At 60.7% G+C, this 26,224-nt stretch overlaps 2 protein-coding genes across 5 annotated transcripts; one reads left to right on the top strand and one right to left on the bottom strand.

Moving 5' to 3' along the window:
• Positions 1–19: 19 nt before the first annotated feature.
• On the top strand, positions 20–2,603 carry RNF208 (ring finger protein 208). The gene has a single exon (XM_027703415.1). The coding sequence runs from the start codon at positions 349–351 to the stop codon at positions 1,144–1,146; it is 798 nt and encodes a 265-aa protein (XP_027559216.1). The 5' UTR covers positions 20–348; the 3' UTR covers positions 1,147–2,603.
• An 8,462-nt stretch (positions 2,604–11,065) lies between these two features.
• On the bottom strand, positions 11,066–26,212 carry NDOR1 (NADPH dependent diflavin oxidoreductase 1). 4 transcript variants are annotated; one of them, XM_027703403.1, is made up of 16 exons: positions 26,099–26,207; positions 25,266–25,468; positions 24,878–25,012; positions 23,969–24,046; positions 23,593–23,690; positions 22,714–22,812; positions 21,977–22,078; positions 21,288–21,494; positions 20,817–20,938; positions 19,617–19,837; positions 19,112–19,219; positions 18,289–18,403; positions 17,204–17,350; positions 16,445–16,563; positions 13,939–14,033; positions 11,066–11,270 (listed from the first exon to the last, which is right to left on the bottom strand). In XM_027703403.1, the coding sequence occupies exons 2-16, from the start codon at positions 25,335–25,337 to the stop codon at positions 11,126–11,128; spliced, it is 1,863 nt and encodes a 620-aa protein (XP_027559204.1). In that variant the 5' UTR covers positions 25,338–25,468; positions 26,099–26,207; the 3' UTR covers positions 11,066–11,125. The 4 variants fall into 4 exon arrangements, with proteins under 4 accessions (XP_027559204.1, XP_027559205.1, XP_027559208.1 ...); XM_027703405.1 differs by lacking the exon at positions 11,066–11,270 and adding an exon at positions 11,277–11,826 and having other exon boundaries at positions 26,099–26,206; XM_027703404.1 differs by lacking the exon at positions 25,266–25,468 and having other exon boundaries at positions 26,099–26,212.
• Positions 26,213–26,224: the final 12 nt, after the last annotated feature.

The following is a 26,224-nucleotide window of genomic DNA, read 5'->3' as shown; positions in this document are numbered from 1 at the left end:
TGCTGTGTGACTGAGGAGGGCTGCTGTGTGACTGAGGAGGGCTGCTGAGTGACTGCCAATGTCACCATAACATCCCAGAGAGGCTGCAGGGAGCCGACGCTTCGATCGCCCGCCCAAGAGAATCCTGCAAGGCAGGCAGCATGCCACTCTGAGCCCTGCCTTCCCCTGCCTGCCCTGGCCTCGCACCTGGCACCCTCAGGGTTGGCTGGAGAAGAGGGGCGCGGGGCCCGCTGGCGCTGCCCCGCGTCCCCAGGATGCTCTCCCGCGCCAGCAGCTGCTCCCCGTGCTTCTGCTCCGCTGCCAGACCGAGATTGAAAGCTCAGCAGGCTGCCAGCATGTTTTAGCCTCATGCAGGCGTCCCTCGGAGACCCCAGAGCAGTGGACAGTAATGTGAAAACGATACTCATGTCGTGTCTGAAAGGGCAACAGGTCATCATTAAAATGGAGGCGATGAAAATCATCCACCCGGAGAAGTTTTCGGAGCTGCAGGCGTCGCAGCCGCGCTACGCGCCGGCCCCGCGCCGCGAGCCGCCCCTCGTGGCCAAGCGTGCGTGGCCCTCCGAGTCCGAGATCATCGTCAACCAGGCGTGCGGGGACATCCCCGCCCTGGATGCCACTCCCGGCCCCCTGCCGCTGCCCCGGACTCCCCCCCTGCCGCGGCGAGAGCGCGGGTACCAGAGCCAGCGGAAGGGCAGCTCCGAGGTCTGCTACCACCGGCAGCCGCCGTCGGACGAGGTGATCGTCAACCAGTACGTGCTGCACCCCTCGACGCCCTGCGAGCCCCTGGAGTGCCCCACCTGCGGCCACATGTACAACTTCACCAACAAGCGGCCCCGCATCCTCTCCTGCCTGCACTCGGTGTGCGAGGAGTGCCTGCAGATCCTCTACGAGTCCTGCCCCAAGTACAAGTTCATCTCCTGCCCCACCTGCAAGAGGGAGACCGTCCTCTTCACCGACTACGGGCTGGCAGCGCTGGCTGTCAACACCAGTATCCTGAACAGACTGCCGGCCGAGGCCCTGGCCGCCAACCCCGTCCAGTGGAGCAGCGACACCGACCGCAGCTGCTACCAGACCTTCCGCCAGTACTGCGGGGCCGCCTGCACCTGCCACATCCGGAACCCGCTGTCCTCCTGCACCATCATGTGAGCCCTGCGCCCCTGCCCGCACCTCCTGGCACACAGCGGGTGGGAGAGCTCAGCGCAGCACCACGACCGGCCCCCGGTCCCCTCTTTGCCAGTGGCACAGCCAGGGAAAGCTCTGACACTCGCCACAGCCAAGGACATGGGACCAACGTCCTCGCTCGTAGCACCGTCGGGAGGTGATGGGGATGCTGGGACCTGGCAGCAGCCCCCGACACACCGGTGGTGCCCAGGGCGAGGGACACTGGGATGGGGAGCACATCTACCAGCACATCCAGGGGCTCCAGCTCCCCCTGGCTCTGCAGTGGGTGCCCCTGCTGTGCATCGAGCACCTCGCCATGCTCCTTCCCCAGGCGCCTCTCCCTCCTCTCTCCCCGGCTCTCCCGAGAGTGGACGCTGGGTCCCATCTGGGGTGACACCCTCCCCATCGCCCCACGGCCGGCAGCAGCAGCACAAGGAGCCCTGGAGGTGCACGATGCCACACTGGGTCACCCTCCCAGCACAGGAAGCGAGGACAGGTCCCCAGCTGCCCCCTCCTCCCCCCGTCTCTGTAAGTTATTTGCCAAAGCTTTCATCTCAGTGGCCACGCCGCCAAGCGCCGAGTCTCAGTAGCCACGCCAAGCCGCCGCACCGGCCCCTCGGATGCCAGCAGACACGCGGCCCATTTCCTCCACAGGCCCTTGAGGAAAGCTCCACTTTGTCCTCGTTTTGGAGGATTCTTGTTTTTTCCCCGTCCATCCCCAGCCGCCCCATCCCAGGCCATTATGTGTTCACAAAGGCATTGAGCTGTGCCCCTTCTCTGCTGCTCCACCTGGGACCCACCTGTGGGATGGCTCCTGGGGGTGGCATGGGGTCCGGTACCCCAAATTGCTGGGTCCAGTGAGGGGATTTGGCTGGGCAGGGGGACTGAGGTCTGGCTCCTGCCCACAGTCCCTTCCCTGGAGCAGCATCTCTGATGTGACCCCTGTGCAGAGGGGCTGGCAGGGCAGCAGCCCCCTGTGCACAGTCTTGCTTTCTCCAGAGCATCCGGAGGAGTAAGTTTGCTGCCAAAAAAGCAAAAAAAATAAAGAAAAAGCCATAATTTGCGGGTGCTCCCATGGGGCTGAGCACCACAACCCGGCACACCAGGGGCACATGCCAGCCAGCCCCAGAGCACCGGGGCTGAGTGAGCCAGAGGGGTCCCAGAACCCTGCATCCTGGAGGAAAGAGCAGCCCCTGGCACTGGCCAAAGCCCAGCATCCACCCAGGGAGAGGGGCCAGACCATCCCCCTGCCCGCCCCGAGGGAACGGGGCTTGCTGCTGGCACAGCCCCGGGACCACCCCCTGGTGCAGAACGGGGCCGGTACTGTCTCTGTGTTGCTCTGCCAATGCCTCCCGCTGCTGGTTGTGACCATGATCATGTTTTATACCCGGCCTTGTTCTGACCCCCATCAGTCTCCCCAATAAAGATTATATTGGAACGAACAGCGAGCCGGCGTCTCGGGGCAGCGTCGCTGTGGGCAGCAGTGGGGGACACACCAGGATGCTGCACCCTGGCCCTGTTCCATCTCGGGCGAGCGGGGGGAGGCACCCAGGGTTAGGGCTTTCCCCTGGGACGACACCTCTTCCTCAAACCTGGCTCTCGGCTCTGGTGCAGTCGTGTCCCCCCCCTGCCCAGTCCCTGGTCCCACTGCACATGGATGGGCACCGTGGGGACCCTGCCCACCTTGGCAAGTGGTCCCCAGCCACACCAAGGGCTCTCAAACACCTGCTGGAAGCCCTTTCCTCCCTGAGTGATGTGGTATACTGGGTTAAGGGTGTGCCAAGTGGCACATGGTGTCGGAGGGAGCTGGGCAGGGGCACGGGCAGTCCTGGGCTGTCTCAGCCCCTCTCTGGGGGCACACAGGGACTGCCCTGGGGGCTGGTGTGCACCCAGCAGCACTGGCCAATGGCATCGGTGGGGAACACCTGCTGCCTGCCCCCAGTGGACCCCGGGGTCACCGGGATGGCAGCTCCCCATCTGGAAGAGGCAGGAATTTGCAGCAGGAGCAGGTAGGAGCACGCTCCCAGCGGTTCCCCGAGGTGTGAGCTGAGCACACGGGCAGGTGTGTGCACGTGCATGTGCTGTGTGTGTGTGCACAGTGAGGGGCTCTGTGCAGGCACAGCCCCACTGGCCCAGTACTGGCCCCCAAATTTCCCTTCTCCAGGAGCAGCAACTCTTGCTATGGGCCACGGTGGAGCAGCTGCTTCCAAAGCACCAGCACGTCCCACAGCCCCCACCCCGGTGGGTGCAGGGGGTATGGGGTGGCTGCAGACCCCTTGTCCTTGGCTGATAGTTCCCATCCCAGGGGGGTTTCTATGCCTGGAAAACAAAACCACATCCCAGTCCACAGCTGCTGAATTACAGCATCAATAATGCAGCTGGTGCCATCCCCATCCCCGAGCACACTGCTACCTGTCTCTCTGTCCCTGCAACCACATGCCCATCCTGCACCCACATTCCTCCCATCCTTCATGGATGTGGGGGGCATATGCAGCCCTGGCACAGTGCAGGTGTCTCCTGGTGGTCACAGCAACATCCCAGTGAGTCTGATGTGGCTGCTTGGGGAAGCTGAGGCAGCCCCACATCTGGAATATGCATCTGCCTCACCCCAAAGGCTCATCCCAAACCCAGGATAAATGTCTCCAACACCCCAAAGGTTCATATCAAATCCAGGTTGAGCACCTCTGTCCCCAAAGACACTGAAGCAGTGGGCCAGCCAGGGCAGAGGTGGCAGCAATTTTGCCCTTAAAGCTGGAATTTGCCCTTTCTATTACATAAGGATGAAGGGTACAGCCTGTCCTTCCCCACCCTTGTGGCACCTCTTGGGCACAGAGTAAATTTAAAACTGCTAATTTAATTTTGAGTTGCAATTAAGGAAGAAATGGGGCTTTTCTGGAGCAAGTGCTGGCCGAGAGCCCATTTCTGCAGCCCTATTAACCTCGAATAAGCACTCAGTGGAAGAGAGGCCGTGTGTGCTGTGAGGGATAGGGACACGAGGCAGTGCCAGCCCTCGGGTCACAGCTGCAGGTGAATTAAAAGTCTTTCAAAGTCACATCCCAAGCCTTTGAATGCTCCCATGACCACACTGAGCTTCGTGCCTCCAAAAAGGGTTTTCATAGAGCTCCAAGTCCCTCCAGCTACTTAAGCATGGCCAGAACATCACTCCAGGAGCAGGTTTGGCCATGTGTGAGCAAAGATGTCCCCAAAATGTTCCCAGATGAACTACTTACAAAATCTCCTCATCATTGTAACATCTGTCCCAGGCTGGGACGAAGCTCTGGGCTCTCCCAGTGTCCAGTTTGGCCCGTAATGGGAGAGGGGACTTGGGGGGTTACACTGCTCCTGGGGATGACCCTTTCCCAAATGTCCTCAGATGTGGGAAGGGCCAGGCTCATGCTTTGGCATGGGTTCAGGGGATGATGTTTTGCAACCATTCTCCCAAAAGTTCAAGAAGTGTTTGGACAATGCTCTCAGGCACATGGTGTGATTCTTGGGGTGTTCTGCACAGGGCCAGGAGTTGGGACTCGATGACCCTGATGGGTCCCTTCCAACTCAGCATATTCTGTGATTCTATGAAAACCAGCTCCTGCAGCCTGCCTGGTTGGTGCCAGGGGTCACACACTGGGGCAGCTCTGCTCCTGCAGGTGATGGTGAGGCCAGTCCCCACGCACATGGTCCCACCAGCCCCATCCTGCCCCAGAGGCTGCACAACAGGAGCAGTTCCCCACGGACACTGGCAGAGGGAGGATCTGGCCCCAGCGCGGGGCTGGAGCTGCGCCGGGCGATGCGGCACCAACGGGCCGGGCTGGAAGGAGGTGGTTGGAGCACCAGGGCTGTGCTTTCTTTGGGGACATGCAGCCTCAAACCCCAACTCAGGGCAGTCACACACCCAAAACCGCTGTTTCAGCAGAGAGGAAGCTGCCTGCAATGGCGTGTGCCAGCACCCAGCTTTCACAATGGGGTGCAACCCCACAGCGAGAGGATAATGGGTGGTGGCACAGAGCCCGAGAGGCTGTGACAGATCTCCAGGGCAGTGCTGGCCCTGTGGATGGGGAGGGACTGCTGAGCTCAGGGTTTCTTGGGGTCAAATCCAGGCGAGGTCTGCCCACAGTCACAGTCACACAACTCCTGCTCACCGCCCAGCTCCACGTCCAAGGCTGGATTCTGGCACAGGAGTTGCCCCCAGCCACTCACCATGCCAGCCCTGTGGCTGCTGGCCCTCTGGCCATGCTCTCACAGGTACAGGATGGGGACATATCCCCAGTGTGGGGGGCTGAGTGAAAAAGGGGAGATGCTGCTGCTGGTTGTGGTGCAATAGGGATGGGGATGCCTCTGGCCTGCGTTGGGTGGGGCCCCTGACATCCCAACCTCCTGACCCCTGACCCCCAGCCCTTGGGTGCCCAGGCAGGTCAGACCGGGTACACTCAGGGCATGCAGGAGGCTGGGAGCACTGCCAACGTCCCCATGGCCACCCACAGCCAGGACCGGGGGGTACACGCCGGGCTCCAGTGGGAGGAGCCAGGATAGAGGTCTGGCCCCAGAGCTGGCAGGTCCCTGCAGGGATGGGGACAGCCTCGTCACTGGTCTAGGGACATCATGTCACCTTGGTGCCAGCACCTGGGGGATGTGATTGGGGTGCAATGGGGCGTCAGGGGATTGCGGGAGGGGACAATGAGGGCTGCGAATGGAGAGATGGGGTGGATCTGAGGGACGGTGCTGGAGTCCATGCTGAGGGGGCAGAGGGGTTGGGGAGCTGCAGTGAGGCAATGGGGGGCAGCAGTGAAGAGCTGGGGGGCAGGTGAGGAGGTGGGTGAGGGCTGCACGGGACTGCATGTGGTGAGATGGGGGCTGGGGGCTGCAGGGGGTGTGCACAGGGACACAGGGTGCTGAGGGAGGCACAGTGCTCCATGGGGTGCCAGGGGACAGCAGGGCATCAGAAGGTGCCCGTGTGGGGCTGTGTGTGGGGCACTGGGGGGGCTGTGCCCTGGGTCAGCCCCGTGGGCCCCAGCCCTGCTCCCCGTGGTGCAGCACCCGCGTGCTGCCCGCTGCCATCTCAGAGTGCTAAATATAACCCAGTCCCTGGGAGCAGACACTGCAGCATCGTCCTCGGGGTCCATCCTGCACCACAGCCCCCCAGGGACCCCTCCCCAGGGCGATGGAGGTGCCCTTCAGTGCTCAGCACCCCGAGGTGCAGGCAGTGGTGAGGGGAGGGTGCATCGTGCTCTGCGCGTCCCCATGGGGCAGCTCTGGCCTGGTTCACCCACACACCCATCACACCCCCCATGCAATGTAGAGCAGGGACACGTGCAGGGTCCCACGTGGTGACAGGGCCCCCCCCCAGGTGTTTGAGTCTCCCCTCCCTGCAGGCTCCATCCAGTCAAAAATGCCCCCAGCCAGGGCTGAGCTGGCGCTTCTCCTGATGGAGCTGCTCCACTTGGTATAAATAAATATTCCTTGGTGCCACAGGGGCTGGGGGGGACCCACCTGCCTCTGCCTCCTGGCCTGACCTGTTTTGGGGTGCCCTGCTCCTATCCCGTGCCTCAGCACTTTGTCAGAGCAACACATGGCAGTGCTGACGCTGGGAGTGCCCTTGCAAAGCCCAAGTCCAAATCTCTGCCCCCACAGGCACAAGGACATGTGGCACAAGGGCATGTGTTTCCTGCAGGGCTGTGTGGGCAGGGCAGTGCTCACTCCTCGCTGACCTGGTTCCCTGTGCAGGAGGAAGGAGAAGGGGATGGGGGGTGCTGTGTGGTCCCCCACAGTCACAGCCCTGGGGAGGTGCCCACGGTGTGTTTCCAGGGGAGAAGGGCAAAGCTGGGACATGTGGACGGTTGCACAAGCCCAGCATGGCCGGGCAGGAGGACAGGGAACAGCAGTGTCACCAGTCCCTCAGCAGGGATGGGCAGGCGAGGATGGGGAGGGGTGACAGCACAGGGGGGTGATTTGCACAGGGTCTGTGCAGAGCCTTGGCAGGGCACCCAGAGGAGGCCAGCAGTGATAAATACAGAGCAGCACATCCCAGGCTGTGACCATGGGTGCCAGCACCCCCCAAATGGTATCCTGGGGGGATCCCGAGGGTCTGAAACTCCCTGCCACCCACTTCCAGCCCAAAGGTGGCTGAAAGCCTGGAGGCATCCCCATCCCTGTCCCCTCAGGGTACAGGTGCCCCCAAGGAGTGTCAAGGAGCAAGGGTGCAGAGGAGCTGCACTGTGACTCGGGCACTGCCTGGCTGGGACAGGGCCCCCATCTGAGCCCGGCTGCCCAGGCAGAGCCCAGACCCTGCTCAGCCCTGGGACACTCCTGCTCCACAGCAGCCATGGGCAGGTCCCATGTGGGCATGGCCCCAGTGCCACTCACCACAGGCTCCTCCACCCGTGTGCTGTAGGGACAGAGCCGTGTTTGCTCTCTTATCTGCCTGAAGGGCACGGCCTGAGCACGGGCTGGCACAGCACGGCGGGGGCTGGGAGGTGCTGGGTGGGGTGGGCACCCCTCTCAGGGTGGCTGGGGTCCACTGGCTGTGCCCGTCCCCTCCTTGTGTCACCACTGGGCCCCAAGGGGACAATGCTCAGCCTGGACCAACCACTGAACTCAGCTGGACATGGCTGTGGTACAAATGCAAGTTGTATTTCCAATCCATGCTGGGGAATCCCAGGCTGTCTGTCATGGGCATGGGTGGCACAGCCCACGGCACAGCCCATGGCACAGTCCTGCTCCGCCTGCAGAGCCACTCTGGTTCCCAGCCCTGCGCCAGGGATGTGCCCCAGTGCAGGAAGGGGTCCCACTCCATCCGCCCTTTGCAGCTCCTGTGCTGTGTCTCCTGGTGCCCCGTGGGACACAGGTGCTGCCCAGCTCCAGGGTTGCCTCCCTTGGCCGTCTGCTCCAGCTCCTCCGCTGCCTCAACCACTCGGGGCTCACCGGCAGCACCAGGTCAGGGTCACAGGCCTGCTCCCAGCTGGCACCACAGCCCAACTGCAGCCCAGGGCAGAGCGGGAGCAGGGCTCCTCTCCCCACACACAGCTCAGCCTGGGGGCACCAACCCAGCGCTATTTATCAAGGATGAGGAAGAGGATCACCATGAGGACGATGGGGAGGAAGATGAGGAGCAGGCTGAGCATCTCTGCCGCCAGCAGCAGCGCCAGGAGCAGCAGGTAGCAGCAGCGGCAGCGGCGCTCCAGCCGCGCCAGCCCGCGGATGAGGCAGGGCGGGTACCGGACGCAGGGCAGGCACCCGAACATGCGGCTGGTGTGGAAGCGCACCTGGAAGCGATGCTCCAGGGCACCGGCCAGGCCGGGGCGCCGGGGCGGCAGGGCGGGGGGCCGGGGGGTGGCCAGGGTGCCGGGGGAGCCGGGCTGGGTGTGCAGCAGGAGCAGCTCCTCTTGCAGCTTGCAGATCTCCCACTCCAGCATGGGCGTCTTCTGGCGGCAGATGGGGCAGCGCACGCGGCCAAACTCGGCGCCGGGGGCCGTGTCCATGATGGCTCGCAGGCAGGCGCGGCACAGCCCGTGGCTGCAGTTCAGCAGGGCTGGTTTGTGCCGCTGCTCGTCGTAGGGCTCCGTGCAGATGGGGCACTCGTCCTCGCTGCCCGCCAGCACGCAGCACGGCCCTGCTGCCGCCGCCATCTCATCGCTCGACATCGCCTCTTCCTTGCCAAAGAGGCTCAGGATGGAGCCGGAGGTGCTTTCCATGCTGGGAGACACCCCCCACGGCGCTGGGCTCTCTCTGCGGGGCGGGATGGGGCTGGTGGCGGTGGCAGGAGGGTCCTGCCCTGCAGGTGGCTCATCATGCCCAGGCAGGAGCGGCTCCGTTGCATCCTCCGCTGGAGGCGGGTTCCAGTGTCCCCAGGCAGCAGCAGACGCCTCTCCACAGAGTTGGGGTGGCTCCCCAGGGTCCCCTGACCCCACAGTCTCGCTCTCGCCCCCCTGCCTGGCACAGCCTTCCCCACCAGCCATCTGCACAGACTGGGGCCCAGGCTCTGCCTCCTTGCCTGCTGCTGCCTCCATGAGGACAGCGGCTCCAAGGCCACCCCCTTCACCCACCACCCCCCGAGGCCCCTTGGGGCTGGGTGCAGGACGTGAGTGCTGCTCCAGGGCAGCAGGCAGCCTTCAGCAGGGCTGCCAGAAGGGTTTGAAGGCAGCAGCATGTGCACAGAGTCCCACCATCCCTCTGGCACAGTTTGGGGCGTCCTCCCAGACCAAAGGGTCAGGAGCCTTCAAAGTAGGGTGTACCCCCATCATCCTCACCGACAGAACACCCCAAGAGGGGCATCACCATGAGCATCCAACAGCCTCTTCTTCCTCCTCCTCCTCCTCTTCCTCCTCCCCAGCACCAACGCAGTCCTGACCCGCCACGGTCCGGAGGAGAGGACGCGCTGGGCGCTGCCGGGCGCTCCTGCTGTGCCAGAAGGGGTGCAGGCGTGACGGGCACCCGCACAGGCAGCTGCCTCCTGCTGTGGGCAGGCAGGGCTGGGGCCGAGCCTGGCTCTAACCAGTCTGGTTTGTCAGCTTCTGGAAGCGGCTCAAATGCAGCAGCCCGGGGCAGGAAGCCATGCCCGCGCCAATCAGCTCCCGCCGGAGCCGGGGAGGAGCTGGGCCCACGGCCGCCTCTTCGCCATGCCCAGCACAAATGGAGCCACCTCTGTGGCCAGTGCTCCCCACACCCCTGCCCCTGGGCATGGCACCATGGGCCCCTCCAGTACAGCCCCCCAGCATGGGCCCTGTGCTGCTCCAGTCCAGCTCCCTATCCCCCAGGTCAGTCCCTGTGCTGGGCCATCTCTCCCTGACATATCCCACAAGCAGTTTGCAGGGCTTGGAAGGAAGTATCCTGCCTGGATGAGGGGATGGTGTCACCAGCATGATGACTGCCATGCAGTAGCTCTGCACTGTCCCCCGGGCTGTCCCTGGGCCATGGGGACACAGTCCAGCCAGGGGCTGCAAGTGCAAGAGCTCCTCAGGGCAAAGCAGAGGAGTGGGGAGCCCCAAAACCACCCTGTTCCCCCTCATTGCGGTGCCACAGCTCGAGCAATGCCCTGGGGCTCTGCTCACCCCTGCAAGACCCCATGACTCGGAGCGTGGGAGGGTGGCTGGGTCACAGGTGTGGTGTGGCATCACTGTCTCTTCCTGTCCCAGCCTGCTCCCAGGGACTGTCCCTGGCTGATTCATGCTCTGGGTCCTAATTGCTATTTACACGGTGGCACCCAGTTTGCTGAACTGGGGGAGGAAGGTGGTGGCACTGGTCCCACTGGGACATTGGCAGGGCCAGGAGGGTGCACAACCCCAAGGCTGTAGGGAAAGGGCTGGAAGCAGCTCCCAGGATGGGGTGGAGGATGGATGCAACAGAGCAGGTGCTCAGGGAAGGCAATAACTCAGCAGGAGCTGGCACACAGAGCTCAGACCTCAGCATTAAGCAGGCTCAGGATGATGAACCGGCAGCAGAGACAGAGGGATCGAGGCTTCCTCCTGTGCCTGTCCCTGCTGGCCTTGGCCACTGGAGACAGGGGGAACAGGTCTGTCCAGGCAGCCTCCTCCTGCAGCAAACGCTGCTGACTAATGCCAGGGTGGAGAGACTCCCATGCAACAGTTCACTTCCTCTGGGCCCTGCCTCAAACAGTGGCCACTGCCACTGCTGTGGCTCCAGCAACACCCAGCAGTGCTGCCCACCCTTCATGGAGACCCCCAGGGCTGGAGCCCCTGGGACAGCAGACCAGCCAGCAGCATCCCCCCAGAGACCCCCGACCTCTGCTCCAGCAGGGATTGGGCATGGGGAGCCAAACACATCCCCCCAGGAGACAGCCCCCTCCCACCCACCCTGGCCCTGCTGCCATCAGGGAAGGGCTGGTTGGTAAATCCACCCCCTTGGCCAGGCCCCTGCCCAGGCTGGGCAGCCCAAGGAAGATGCCAGAGGCAGATCATTGTGCTGGCTCCTTTATTCAGGCAGTTGTGGGGAAGGGGGAGGCAGGGAGCCAGGCTCAGGACCAGGTTTCAGACTGGAAGCGCTGGGACCGTTCCAGGGCTGTTAAATGCTCCTCTGCTTCCAAGGGCGACAGGCCACCCTCCAGCTGCAGCACTGACTGCAGGGCCTCGGCCACCGCCACCGGCATCTGCTTGGCATTCCTGGGGGACAGAGCAGGGGCACAATGCAGGGAGAAAGGAAAACCAGGGGCAGCAGCCCCAGTGCTCTGGGATCAGGAGGTAGCAGGGCAGTGAGAACCTGTCTCACCCTGCCACATGGGCTGCTTGGCACGGGATAAATGACAGGCTTGTCATCCTACCCCTCCCTCGAGAGCAGCCCCATTATCCACAGGGTTTCCCAGTGCAGGCATTTGCAGCACCCAGACCTCGGGGAAGGAGCATCACAGCTCGGCAGCCTGAACTGCAGCCCCACACGGCTCCATTTGCAGCATCCTCATCAGAGGGACACGAGGAATATGCATAGAGTTGGAATTTATTGGCAGGAGGGCAGGAAACTGTCCTTTCATCTCAGGAATCACTCAAAGTCAAACATGTCTGATCCTGAGCTGGGTAAGACACTGCTGGGAAGGAGCAGCCGCTCCCGTCCTGCTGCTGCCAGCTCTCAGGAAATCCAAGATGATTGGTTTGATGGTGACATTTGGAACTGAAGCCAGTTCAAACCTCAAAATAAGAGAAATAGAGGAGAAAACACGAGCCCCTGTGCAAAAAATACCCAAACAGAATTCAACGCTTTCAAGCACAATTACTTCTTAGGGGAAATCAGAAATTCAGACTTTTTTTCCTGGATAGAGTTTCATATGATGAACTGCCTGTGCGACAAAAAAAACATCTAATAAAAAATTTCCCAGGCTGCTCCAATTGGCACGAGCATCTGGCAACGTCCTTGCTGTTTCCCAAGAACAAGGCAGAATTCTGACTTTCGTTTGAAGCTGATTAACATCCCAAAATACCCAGAAAGGAGGTCTTCTTTTTTTGGAAGAGTCCTATTGTTTCTGAGTCAGGCAGTGATATGCAAGTACAAGATAATGGAGCTAGGCTTTGTGATGGAAAACATGTCAAATAGCTATTTTTTTCAGAAAAAGAGAGACATTTTCAACCTTTTTGCCCCTGGGCAAGACAAGCTGGGAACAATTCTGCAGCAGATACAGCCCTGGCTCCCCAGAGCTGGCCTGGCTGAAGGCAGACATGACCCAGGGACACTGCTCAGGGACACACAGCTCAGGACTCACTTTATCTTAGTCTGGCTGAAACTCTGAATACTGTTTTTATTAGGGGGGAAAAGGCCATTTTCAGGCTCGCCCACCTGCACCTTCCTGTCTGGCACCCCCCAGGCAGTTCAGAGTCCGTGGGCCAGGAAAGGGAAGAGTGATCCTGGGAGTCTTTCCACACGGTGTGGGCTGTTCAGCTGGGGAGGGACAGTGCCCTCTGCAAGTGGACACTTGTACAGGGAGGACAAGGATCCCACCTGCCTGATGGGGGCTGAGGGACACCCTGTGCCAGGGACAAAGCCCTCGGTCTCAGAGCAACCCCAACACCCAAAACACCATCCTCACGGCCACCCAAAATCCTGCCATGGGGACAGTTGTGCAAGCCCTGTTCTTTCCAAGACATTGATCCTCTTTTGGGAGCCCCCAGGGTATCTCTGTCAGCACCAGAAAGTAGGGAACAGGATCAAAGAAGAACAGTAGGAAAGGGGATGGAAGAAGGACTCAACAGCTGCCCAACAGTCTCAGCATTTGGGCTGTGGATGGTGGCACAACTCATGTCCCAAGTGCACCAAACTGAAGCCCAGATCAAGAGCAGGAGGGCCCAGTTTGGGGTAAGGGCCCAGGAAGCCCCGCAGTGCAGCGAGGGCCGGCAGCACAGGCAGCAGTGCAGGCAGCAGTGCAGGCAGCAGTGCAGGCAGCAGTGACAGACAGTGTGGAGGGAGGCCTGGCCTCCACTTCCCGGGCAGTAAACAAGAATCTCCCTCTCCCAGGAATGCAGCAAGGCCAGTCTGGCCCCGTGAGGCGCCGGGGAAGTTCCTGCTGTTGCACAGGACAGGAAGGAAGGAGCCTCCTGCAATTGCTGCTCGTGTGGACAGCAAGGCCCAGGTTTGCACAGCCCTTTCCAGGTCACGGGGTGCACCACAAACACCATCATCAGCCTCTTGCCAGCTCAAGAGCCCAAAGCATTTCACAACCCTCGCCCTGGGCAGTGGGGAGCAGCCTCCTCTCCTCCCTGTTGTGCAGGGAGTCATGAGGGCAGGCAGGTCAAGGGCTCTGCCCAGGAAAAGAGGCACAGACCTCAGAGCAGAGCTGCCAGTTCTTTGCCTCCAAAGACCAGACTCCACCTTTGGTCAGCAGTTCAAGATGTCCAACCAGCCCAAGACAACCACCTGGAGAATGACTGTGCTGTCAAAGGAGACTGGCTGTGGTGCCACATGGCTTGTCCCTGCCCCAGGAGGCAGTTTTGCTTGTGAAGAGTCAGACAGAACGTGCCAGGGGTCCCAAAGCTGTTGCTCTGGAGCCCTGGTATATTATGCTTTCAAAGCCTTCTGCCCACATGAGTGGCCACGGGCCACACACAACCCTTTTCTCCGGTTTCAGGTGAGAAACAACCCTCTGAGCCCAGGGCTTACAGAGCACAACACAGGGAGAGGAGGAACGAGCTGTCCCTCTGCAGCAGCCACTGCAGCCCCCAGGGACCTGTGGGGGTACGGGGTGTGCTCACTCCAGGGGTTGAGCCGAGGGAATGTCTCCAAGCAGGTGGAGAAGCAGCAACATGCAGCCCCGCTCCCCCAGTCCCTGTGCAGAGACCCCTCACTCACCCAGCCAGGTAGACATGAGCATTCCCAGTGCTCAGCAGCTCCCACACCAGCCTCCGGTTCTCCTGGATGCGGTGCTGAACATAAACCTTCTCCTCCTGTGGGTAAACAGGGCACTGAGCCCACCAGCCCTGGCAGCAGCCACAGCTCCTGCTCTCAGGACTCTTCTCAGGGGCTATTTGCAAGGGCTCAGGGAAAAGCAGTTGGATCAATGACCACACAGGGAAGGGGAACCCCACATCTGATGTCAGTGCACTGAGATGGGCTGGAGGGAAATCAGTGCAGCAGCAGGAGCTTCAGTGAGGACAAAGTAGCCCTCCCAACTCTTTGGGTGTCCACCAGCCAGGACCATGAGGTGGGGAGGCCCCATGAGGATTTCCTTCCTGCCCTCTCCCCTTTTCTCCCAGCACAGGCAGAGGAGGCTCTGTGGCCTCCCTGTGCCAAATTTCCTGCAGGACAGGGACCCTTCCCCACACCCCTGGCTGCTGAAGACCTGAAACATCTTGGAAGGGCAGAAAGCTTGGAGGGATGGCCTTAGTCCCATTCCCTGCCTCTCCACTGTGTTCAGGGACTGGCTTTTGGCACAGTACAGCCCAACTAAGGAGAGTTCCCAAAGGGTTAATCCACAAGACTTCAAGAATCCAAGCAACTGCCTACGGCCCTGGCTCCTGCCCAAGAGAACACCATTGCTAACGTGCCTGAACTCACTGCTGGCCCAGAGGGCTCCTGTGACAAGGGTGACACTGTGATGAAGGCCAGGTCCCGTGCTGGGCATCCCACTACAGCCGGTTCTGCACAGCAGTGAGCTGAGCCACAGGCACAGCCCCCTCCCCACACCCTCCCCATGTGCAGCCCCAACACCAGCACGGCTCTGGCTGTGGCTCAGGGCCCTGTGTGCTGCAGGCTGGAGGTGTGTGTGGGAACAACCCCGAGCAGCACCAGCCCTGGCTGTCACAAGAGCTGGTCCCCACGTGGGCAGCAGGTCCCACAGCCCCACTGGCTGACTGCACTGGAGTGCCAGGTCGACCTGGGCACGGCTCCACAGCTCCAAGCGGTGTGATGCCCATCAGGAGCACCTCAGCTCTGCCTCACATCGTTAACAGTAATGAGCTGAGTGCTGCCAGAGGCTCTGCCAGCCAGGCTGGGGCTCTCAGGGGGTCATTTAAGGACCTGCAACTGCCCAGAAACCAGAGCACTCCAGTGACAAACTGGGGGTCACAGTGTCTCAGCTAAACCCCAGGGCATCCTGCTCAGAGATAGAGGCAGCCACGTTAGGCTGGGATCAGTCTGCACCGGGATGTGACAGGAGGCCACTGCAAAGGGCACCTTAAGAGAGAAGAGGGAAATCCTGCTCAGCTATGGAGCATCCCAGCTCCTGCCTGGCTCTTTGACAACAAAGTTTTTGATGAGTTAAGGGCTGTGGTATCTCCTGAAGCCCAAGGTACAATGGCCCAATGCAGCTCATCCCACCTGGTTGTGCTCCTGCTCACCTCCCGGCACGGCTCAGGGGCAGGAGACTCTCAGGACAAAGTGCTTTGGCCTGTGGAGCAGGAAGGGACTCCCATGGGAGTCCCATCCCTCCAGAGTCTGTGAGGGCAGGAGGTGGCTCTGGCAGCTCTCCAGACTCTGGGAGCAGCAGGTCCCCCCTTCACTGGTCATCCAACAACCCTCTGCAGTGCTGCTCCTGTTCATCACAGACTTGGAAAGCCTTCACAGAAGCATCCAGCTCATGCCTTACAAGTGAGTGCATAAAAGATGCTGGACTCATGTCAACACATGCACACAGGCAGGAGAAAGGGCTGGTTCAGCTGAGCTACTGTAAGATCCCCATTCCCTTTTTATCAGATCTCTGTTCCAAAGCCAGGTTGAGCTTTCAGTGCCATCAAGGGACAGGGCAAGGCAGTGAAACAGAACCCCAGCTCAGGGAGCCTCTCTGGCAGCATAAAAAGCCCTGCAGCCCTGAGGGGGGATGAGAGCTGCTCACCACAGACACTGTCTAGGAAACCAGGGAGCAAAGTGAGGGGCTGAGTTGTGGGGATGCTTGTACCTACAGGGAACTTTCTCCTGGATGGCTGAGACTTGGGGAGAGCTGGCACAGAGGCCAAGCTCCCTGGGCTCAGCCACTGCTCAGAGGGACACAGTGAGAAGGGTGGTACTTAACCAAGGAAAGTTATTGCTTGTTAACCCTCCGAGAGGCTTGTGAGCCTTTTATCACTCACGTGGTCCAGCCAAGCAAAGCTGCCTAATGCCTTATCTGCTCCAGTGCTCTCCAGCCCCATACCAGCAGCCTTTCCAGTCACACATGTTCTGGTAGGGCCCTGGCACTGAAGAGCTGGGGGGCAAATCCCAGCCAGCACCAAGGTGTGTGGGGGAGTGAGGTGACACTGTGCCACCCCACTAGATTCCTTACAGGCCATGCCAACAGCTACAGGGGACAGACACACTGACAGAGTCTCATCAGAGCTCACTGAGATGCTTCTGTATCCACCCTCCTCCTCTGGGAACTAACCTGGTCCCTGGAGAAGGCTGTGAAGAGTGTCAGGAAGCCCTTTGCCACCAGCTCTTCCCACTCTGCCTGGCAGTAGAAGTCCTTGGATTTCTGTCGACAGCCAAAGAAGAGGCAGTTCCCTGCAGAGAGCAGAGCACAGGGGCTGTGCTGGGAGGATCGAATGCCCTGTGAGTGCTGGGCACTGCTGGTGCCCACGGGACCTGGGGCTGAGAGCAGAGGCTTCCATCCCTCTGCTGCACCTGCCTGGCAGCCCAGGCCTGGAAGAGCCAGGAGCCACGTGAGCATGAAGCCAAGTGACCTGTGGCAACCAGAGGCCCCTCCGTACTGGAAAAGCAGCAGGTGGGGAGCAAGTAGAGCAAAAAGGGCTGCCTGTTCCCCTCCACCAGCCTCAGCTTCCTGCTGAGACTCATGGCTGAGCCGGGGGATTGAGAACGGGACAAGGGCAGAGGCACAACTCCTTGTGCAGGAGCAGATGAGCTCAGTAACCCATCTTCACTCTCAGAGAGCCAAGGAAGCCTCTGCAGAGCCCTATGCTGACCCAAGGAGCTGCCCTGCAGCACAGCCTGTGAATAACCAACAAGGCTGCACACACAGGCTCTGGTCTCACCTGCCCCTGAGCCCAGCTTGCTCCCACTCAAACATAGCAAACCCTGCACCCGTCCACACCCTCACGAGCCCCCAGTCCCTCCTTGCTGTCTGCTGACACAGACTTGTCTGCAGCGAGGGGCACCCCAAATCCCTCCCAGGACCACCCCTCACCTCTACGTCCCTGTGCCACCCGCTCCTGTATCGCTGCTCGGAAAGGTGCCACCCCTGTGCCAGGGCCAATCATGATCACGGGGGTGGCAGGGTCAGCTGGGAACTTCATTCCTCCTTTCTTCACCCAAAGAGGCACCCGGACATCACCTGCAAACAAACAGACTGAATAGCATCACTCCACCACCCCTGCCCCTGGCCCAGCCTGCAGAGGGGGAGCCAGGCATCCACCTCTTCCAGGATGCTCCAAAGACATGAACAGCACCTGGCTCACCACCCCAAGCACCAAGGGCACACCCTGTGTGTGTGAAAAGTGCTTCAGTTGTCTCAGCATCTCCTCTGCAAGAACCTGAGTGAACTCCAGGGCAAGGTAAGAGCCCCTCACCATCCCAGCTGTGGGACAGCCCTCTGCTCACACAGCCTGTGCCAGGGAGGACAGCGGGGAAGGCAGAGATCCCAACCTGGCTGGATGGAAGGGAAGCCACACTTAACTCATCTGGGTGAAGAGCCCCATGGAGGTACTCTGAGAAGCCCCTGTCTTGCCCTGGACTCCTACAGAGGAATTCTCTACCACTCTGCAGCTGGGAGACCCCATGAGATTGTCACATTTGCGTGGGGACCCACTGGAAGTGGTTTGTGGTTGGAGCAGATGAGCAGCACACACAGGCTTTGCAGGACAGGGTGGATGTGCTCAAAGGAAGGACCAGCCTTCCAGAGCTGGGGCTGTGTGGCTGGAGGTGTCCAGCAGTCAGAATATTACCAGCTCCAGGACACCAGGAGCAGCCCTCAGGGGGACAGCAAGGCACACTGGGGAGCAGGAGGGTCAAACAGCTGGGAGAAAACCAGGAGCTCAGGGGACACCAGAGGAGCACACCATGCTCTGAAGAAGATGGGAGCAGCGAGGAAGAACAGCTACCTGTGAGTTCAGCTCATCCTGCCAAGCCAGTGTGCTCCAGCCCCCACGGAGGTGTTGCTCCAGCCAGGACCCAGGCAGCTCCAGCACGTGGCCAGCACACACACAGCTCCACCAAGGTCCCAAGGGATCACTGCTGGGTGCTGTGACAAGCACACAGAGTCCAAGCAATTACCTTGCTCTGGATTGAGAGAAGCCAGCCAGGTAGAGCAGAGCCCACGGCGGGGTTTGCTGAGCCGTGTCTTGTACTGCACCACTGCCATGAGGATCTGGATCCTGTCAGGGTGAGCCTGTGTCCAGACAGGAACCACGAGAAATGAGGAGATACCCAGCACAGCTTCACAGGAAGGGCCCAGCACCTCCTCCAGGGACAAAACCTGTGCCCAGCTCCTGCCAGGGTGCCTGCAACACTCATCCTAGCCCAAACCGCCTCTTAGAATGGAGCACACCCTTGCCCAAAACCTTTCCAATGGTTTTTCCCAGAGCAGCACTGCTGCAGGAATGCTCTGCACAGTTGTCAACAGTGACAGTGACCGTCCAAGCCAAGAGGCCCCCACGGAGGACAAATCCAGCCGTGCACTGGGCTGATGTCTGCCAGCACCGGGGCCGGGTCTCACTGCCACCTCCCGGCAGCACAGGGAGCAGCACTCCTGCTTGCCAGGGCCACCCGGGGCACTCCCAGCCTTCATGGCACCACATCCCACTGCTTCTGGTGACAAGGACACCAGACCTCTGAGGAGCAGTGGGACAGCACTTATTGGGCTGCAGGAGAGCAAGTGCCCTAGTCTGGAGGCTGGCACAGCCCTGAGGTTGGCACCCAGCAGGTCAGGCGGCTGCGGACTCACCGCAGAGCAGGGGTTTGGGTGGGCTGTGGGTGTTCAGGGGCCTGGGAGTAGTGCTTGGACACCCAAGGCATGCACAGCATGAACAGCCAGCCCAGGCCCTGCCATACCCCCAGCTCAGAGCCTGACACGAGGCCAAAAGGGCTGAGCTCTTACCAGCAGGGAGGAGGCGATGGAGAAGGCGCGGGGTCTGATGCGAGGGATGAGGTCCAGCAGGTAATCGGCTGGAATGGCACACGTGGTGTGAGGGAAATCCCACAGGGCCTGCAAAGCCAAGAGGGGTGAGGCCTGCTGCACCCCAGAAGACAACCTGCATCCCCCCAGAAGGCAGCCTGCCTGTTCTCAGTGTGCCAGAGGCTGTCCCACATGGCTGTGCCACTCTGCCCTCGACCAGAGGCACCACACCAGGCACCTCTGAGCACCAACCACCCGACTGTGTTCATTGCCCTCTGCCTCCCAGGCTGCAGCAGAGAGCCCACCTCAGAGCCCACAAGGATCTAGAGCTGGTCTTAACTGCCAGTGGAAATCCACAGACACTTCATAAAGTGGGTGAAGTAGATTAAATTCTCCAGCCAAGAAATTATGGCTGATCATCTGCCTGGGTGCTTTCTGGCCTGGCACAGCCCCCGTGGAGCAGGTGTGCCCTGCTGCCCAGCCTCACCTCCAGCGTGGTCCTGCGGGGCCGGTTGCAGTAGCTGTACAGCTCCTCCTGGCCCTGAGCAGAGCTGAACTCCTGCAGCTTCTCCCGCTCCAGCTCGTTGGTGGAGAAGTAGGAGAGGAGCTCGAAGAAGGAGCGCCGTGGCACACAGGAGATGTCCAGGTAGTGGGTGACCAGGTGCCGGATGGTGCAGGGCTGTGGCAAGAGGGGAGGGAGGGATGTGCCTGCAAGGCAAGGCAGCAGGGAGAGCTCAGGGCCAGCCCCAGGGCCGGATGCCTGGCACTGCCTGTCCCCACACCAGGGCAGCCCTGCTGCCTGTGAGCACCCACACACTGCACCAATGTCCCAGTGGAGCCAACTTCAGCTCCCACTGCTCCCACTCCCTCCTGCTCTCCCCAGTTTGCTTTTCAAGCCCACAGGTTTGGCAACAGAGGAAGTCAGTGGCGTTAAGCTGTCCCTTGCTTTTGGGAAGTGCTTTGGGATAATGCCTTATCCATATGGCTCCCACCCATCCTGCACACAATGCAGTGGAAATAACCAGTAGTGTCACATGTGTCAGGCTGTCCTTGTTTCCTTTGTACGTCCCAAGTGTGTGAGGAGCAGCCTGAATTTTTCTTGGGTTTGCCTGCCAGGCAAAAATTCCAGCACGGACAGACACAGGAAAGATGGAAGGGGAATAGGTGCTCAGGAGACAGGAGAGAAAACTGTCCCAATTCCATGGAAACTGCAGAGCAACCAAGGGCTCTGAGGGGCCTCCAAGGGGTTTGTCTGGTTGTTGGAGCTCATTTGTGGCTGCAGAAGCATCTGCAGGAGGTCCCTGGGGTTAAAGTAGAGTGGGGAGACCTGCACTCCCCTCACAAGGAAGCACAGGTTTCCTGACCTGGGTCTGGGGCTTGAGGAGGCTGCAGGATCCTCTCTACCCTGTGCAAGGTGCTGCCAAGGCACAAGGCCCAGGTGGAACCTGGCACTGCTGGATTCCTCCCACAGTCACCCTGACCCCCTGCAGGATGCACACGATCACAGCACTGGGAGAGAAGGACAGGCCCCATACTGCCAGACAGGCAGGTGTCCTGTATCCATCTCACACTGCCAACTCCATGAACCAGGTCTACAGCAAAGGAAGAGCAGAGCTGCAGGCTGGGCCAGTGCTCAGGGGTTGCCCTGTCCCAGCAGGGAGGGAAAGGAGCAGTGGGCAGGACCTACCAGGCTCCGTGGGCTTCAACACAAAGTGTCTGTCTGGGTCCAGGCGCAGGAGCTGGCAGAACTGCTGCACGTCCTCGGGGCAGTTCTGGGGCTGGATCATCACCACGTCCCCTGCACTGAACCTGTGGATGCAGCAGGAGCTGCTGAGCACAGCCCCGGGACAGAGCCATGGGGAAGAGCCACAGGGCATAACCATGGGGCAGAGCCACAGCCATGGCACATCCACCCCCAGCAGCAACCACATCAGGGGAGGCAAATTCCCAGTGTCACCAACGTGCTCTCTAATTGACAGGCAAGGAGAACTGGTCCATGGGCAGGACCCCCACTGCCACACACCCCTGACTTTGTCATGGAGGGGGACCACACAGAAGGGACCACGTCCCCAGGGCTGCAACATATTAGTGGAGACAGGGAGTGGTAGAGGAGGGCAGGCTACAGGACAAAGCTTGGGGGAGTCAGGGAAATGCTCACGTGATCGCCGAGCCCGTGATGTCGAACTCGATGAGCCGGACGTCCTGGAAGTGGGACTGTGCCGTGACCCGCTGGTTGGACACCACGGGGGCAGCGAAGGGATGGAGCTCGGAGGGAACAGCCCTGGGCGCTGTCGGCTGGAGAAGGGCACCCTCGGGGGGTGGGGAGTCCTCAGGCAGGTAGTGCAGGGTGTATTTTGGGGGCAGGCTGTGGAGAGGAGAGCAATGCAGTGGTTACTCCATGCCACAGCTCCTCTGCTGCTCCAGGGCGAAGCCTGGAGTTTCCCACTGCATCCACCACCCATCATTCCTGTTCCCTGGAGCTGGCTTTTGTAAGGGAATGCAATGCAGACAGCCAGGAGATTCCAAAGGCTCCAGAACAGGCAGAGGGAGGCTGGCTGGGCACACACAGTCTGCCAGGGGCAGAGGCACATCAGGATGGCAAGATGGGCACAACCTGGCTGGGGCAGCTGACACACACCCACGGGGGACAAGGGGACACACCATCCAGAGAGAAGTGGGCCATCAGTGGCCAAAGAATAAGGAACACTTGGGACACCAGCAGCTGTGTGGGAAGGGTTCCTGGTCAAGGCAGAGCACATCTCCACTCTGGAGAACAGCCAAGGAACTGTGGCATTGCACACCAGCCAGTCCCTGCTGGGGCCCACCCTGCCCACCCTCTGCACCCACCGTGTGTCTGGGCTGATGATCTCAAGGCCAGGAGGGAGAGGATACAAAGCGAGGATCTTGTCCCATAAGGCCACAAGCCACGGATCAACCACTGCATCCGGCCTGCAAGAGGGAAATTCAGGCTGCAGCAGAACAACATAATCCCTTAGGGCCCAAGCCCTGCTACCCCTGCACCTGCCCAATGCTGGGGCAGCCCCGCTCCCCTTGCACTGCACAGTCACCCCAGGCTGCTCCCTGACAGCTTCAGGTCTGGGAGGAAACATGTCTCAGACACTCTGAGCACTCGCTCTCTGGAGCCCAACCACTGACACCTGAACAGAAGCACAAGCCCCCTGAGCACCACCTGTGGCCGTCACCAATTCCCTGAGCCACACAGAGCCTCTGCCCCATGCCAGGTGAGCACAGGTCAGGCTGCTGCAGGCACGTGGCTGTGTGACACAGCCATACCCCCGCTCTGAACAGGACTGGGGCTGAGCCAGGAGATGCTGGTACATCCTGGGGGTCGTGGGACACCCCGGAGAAGCAGGTGACCCAGGTCCTGGCACAGGAACGTTATGAGCAGAGATCAGCACGTTCACAGAGCTGCTGGAGCAGCCCCGTGGTGGGAGCAGCACGCTGCTGTTCCCCAGGCACAGCAGGGCTGTGTGTAAAGCACACAGAGCCCTGCCAGCAGCCCAAGGACAGAGCTGTAGTGCACCCTGGGGCTCCCCCCTGCCACACCTCCCCATGGCTCTTACCCCAGATCATGCTGGTCGTCTCCCAAGGCCACTGGCAGCAGCGGGTTGCCCCCAAGCTGTAGCACCCGTTTGTGCAGCTTCTTTGCAACAAAATTAAACCTAAGCAGAGAATAACACAGCTGTGAAGGCAGGGCTGCTCCAGCAGCACAGCAGGCAGTGCCCACAGAAGCCAGCACCTGCTGCCAGGGCCACAGGAGCCGCAGAGGCAGCACCACAACCTGGCCTGTGCCCTGCCCAGTCTGTGCCCCAATCTGGGGCAGCTCACAGGAGCAGTTGCCTGCCACTTGCTGGGCCTCATGGGCTGTGCCTAGCTCCCAGAAGGAACTTATGGAGGTCCTGCTTCCCTTCAGGGACACAGAACACTTCCTTCACTCCAGCCCCTCACCGCCCCATGCGTCCCATGGAGTTCTGGCACACCTACCCCTCCCACTACAGCTCTTTCAGGCACGTGGGAACAATCTTTTGGGATAGAACTGGTACCAACAGGGCTGGCTGCCATTTGTGTTTGATGTCTCCTGTTGCCTTGGCCCACTGGCAAGTGGCACAGCCTGTGCTGTGGCACAGAGTTGCTTCCCTGCAGTTCAGATGGAAAACTGAAAGGCTGCAATAAATGACTGACACCTGATGTCTGACCCACTGCAGCAAACCAGCTGCTTGGAGAGGCTGGGGGGGAAGAAATGGGCAGAAGCCTAATTCCTGGGATTTGGGAGGGACACAGGCTGGTAGGACAAGGATTTTTAAGGCTGGTGGGAATTTCATTTCATTTCATCTGGAGTCAGGCTCTGTCTCCCCCCACCCCCTCCATTCTCCAGCCACTCTGCTCCCTCCCGCAGCCAGAGCTGTGAGGAGCAGCCATCCAGGAGCTGCAGAGCTGCTTACTTGGGGTAGGACGAGTCGCCAAGGCCCAGCACGGCGTAGTCCAGCTGGCACAGGGACCCGGGCGGCAGGTTCTTCCGGAACAGAAACCGCCAGAACATCTACGGAGGACACGGCCGGGGAGTCCTGCTGCTGCCCAGGCAGCCTGCCCTGCCTGCAGCCCCCACATCCCTGCTCTGCCCCCATCCTGAACCCCAGCAGAGCGGGGAGCACTCCTGCAGAGGTGGCCTCTGAAAGCCCCCTCACCAGCTCCCTGCCCGTGTCCCATGAGAGGTGACTGGTGCTCCCCCCTCCAAAAACAACCACTGCTCAAGCTGCTTCTAGAGAGAATTCCCTGGATCAGGAACATAAAAGCAACATGGACAGGAATATGTCCTACCTTCATGTTATCAGGTGGGTCTCCCTGGCCGGTGGTTGCACACACAAACACCACCAGTGGCTCATGGATGAGGTTGGCCTGTGGGCACAGACATGGAGAGGCATGTCCAGGTCAGCAGCCTACAAACTGCTCTGGGAGAGCTGGGGGTGTTCACCTGGAGAAGAGAAGGCTCCAGGGAGACCTCAGAGCCCCTTCCAGCGCCTAAAGGGGCTTCAGGAGAGCTGGAGAGGGACTTGGGACAAGGGATGGAGGGATGGGACAAGAGGGAATGGCTTCCCACTGCCAGGGGGCAGGGTTAAATGGGATATTGGGAAGGAATTCTTGGCTGTGAGGGTGGGGAGGCCCTGGCACAGGTTGCCCAGAGAAGCTGTGGCTGCCCTATCCCTGGAAGTGTCCAAAGCCAGGTTGGACGGGGCTCAGAGCAACCTGGGCTAGTGGAAGGTGTCCCTGTCCATGGCCAGGACTGGATGATCTTTAAGGTCCCTCCCAACCCAAACCCTTGTGTCATTCTACGAAATACATGTCCTGGCTGTCCCCACATGGCTGCCCACACCACAATGAGCTCCCAGACCGACCACACTTGAAATAAAACCCACAGCCCCACGTGGCACGAGCTCCTCCATAGGCCCTGCAGCAGCACCTGCTGCCCACCCACTCCCTGCAGCACCAGCCCCTCACCTCACAGGGAAAGGCTGAGTGTCTGACTCCATCCCAAGAGTCCCTGCTCCCTTTGCCCACCCTTTCAGCTGGGTTAAGCACAAGCTGCCCCCAGGGAGGGCACAGAGCCAGGCCCTGGTGACACACAGCAGATCACACCAAGGGTGGAGGATGCCCAAGTGGCAGAAATGGGGCTGGCGGGGATGCAGCAGGAGCAGCAGTGCCCAGAGCCCCCTGTGTGTCCCATCTCACCAGGTCACAGCTGTCCAGGGCCTCCACCCTGCACTGCAGGTGCCGGCGCGTGGCCTCTCTCCCGATCCTCTCCGCCGTGTCCTGGGCCGTCCCCGTCTGGCTGCCAAAGAGAACGAGGAGCTTCCGTTCTGCCATCTGCAAAGACAAACCAGAGCCACCACCCAGAGGGCAAAGGGGGCCGGGGGGGCAGAGCTGGGCCTGCCCTCGGCCCAGCAGCACCAACCCCACCCAAAGGAGCACCAGGGACTGGGGGTCAAGGTGACATGTGTGGGGCTGACACAGCAAACAGCCCAGGGGTGTGAATAGCTGGGATCCAGCACTGGGATACAAGGCTCGTGGGCTCTCTTCCCACCTCTGCACAGCCGAGGGATTAACACTGTGTCCTCGCCTGCAGGAGCAGCAGGGACACACTGTGCTCCTTGTCCCCACTGTCTGGGCATGGAGGGACTAAAATGCACATCTGGGCTCATTTAACTGCCCTCATCCCCACAGGGTAAGTGCAGCCCTGGGATCAGCTGTTCCCCACTGCTGGTTTTAACTTTCCTGTCTGCCCTATGAATCCCCCTCACTTGAAGGGGCCTGGGGAAGAGCCTGGAGCTCAGAGACAGAGAAAGGTGTGACCAGACACACACTGCTCTCAGCCACACTGCCAAGGAGCAAGGCCCTGTGTGTGACAGGGAATCCTGCAGGGAATCCAGCCCAGAGGGATGTCTGAGCTGCAAACGGCTGCTGTCACCATGTGCCCATAGAATACTAACAATAAATTACATGATAATAATAAAAAACAAAATCACAGAATCATAGACTGATCTGGGTTGGGAGGGAGCTTCACATTCTTCCCATTCCACATCCTGCCATGGGCAGGGACACCTTCCACTAGGACAGGTTGCTCTGAGCCCCGTCCAACCTGGCCTTGGACACTTCCAGGGATCCAGGGGCAGCCACAGCTTCTCTGGGCAACCTGTGCCAGGGCCTCACCACCCTCACAGCCAACAATTCCTTCCCAATATCCCATCTAACCCTGCCCCCTGGCAGTGGGAAGCCATTCCCCCTTGTTCTGTCCCCAGTCCCTCTCCAGCTGTCCTGGAGCTCCTTTAGGCACTGGAAGGGGCTCTGAGCTCTCCTGGATCCTTCCCTTCCCCAGCTCTCCCAGCCCGTGCCCAGGGCAGAGGGGCCGCAGGGATCGGGATCCCTGGGGATCCCCCGGCTCTTCGGACTCACCATGGACCGGCCCCATGCCGCCGTGACGTCACCACCGTGCGACCGCTCCCGTGACGTCACACGGCGGCTGAGGGGACTCCCCGCCCGTTCCGCACTCCCGGTGACGTCATCAGCCGCCGCGCCCCC

The sequence above is a fragment of the Neopelma chrysocephalum genome, unplaced genomic scaffold, assembly GCF_003984885.1.
Source record: "Neopelma chrysocephalum unplaced genomic scaffold, ASM398488v2 Primary Assembly neopelma1_226, whole genome shotgun sequence".
NCBI lineage: Eukaryota > Metazoa > Chordata > Aves > Passeriformes > Pipridae > Neopelma > Neopelma chrysocephalum.
Note: the sequence above shows the minus strand (reverse complement) of the source record. Positions and strands in the feature narration are given on the sequence as shown.

Coding starts and splice junctions, on each gene's coding strand:
- NDOR1 (XM_027703403.1), bottom strand. CDS start 25,337: ATGTGCATTTTAGTCCCTCCATGCCCAGACAGTGGGGACAAGGAGCAC. Junction 24,047..24,877: donor CCCTGGACAGCTGTGACCTG/GTGAGATGGGAC, acceptor CTGTGCCCACAG/GCCAACCTCATCCATGAGCC. Junction 19,220..19,616: donor CCCGCAGGACCACGCTGGAG/GTGAGGCTGGGC, acceptor TTGGCTTTGCAG/GCCCTGTGGGATTTCCCTCA.
- RNF208 (XM_027703415.1), top strand. CDS start 349: ATGCAGGCGTCCCTCGGAGACCCCAGAGCAGTGGACAGTAATGTGAAA.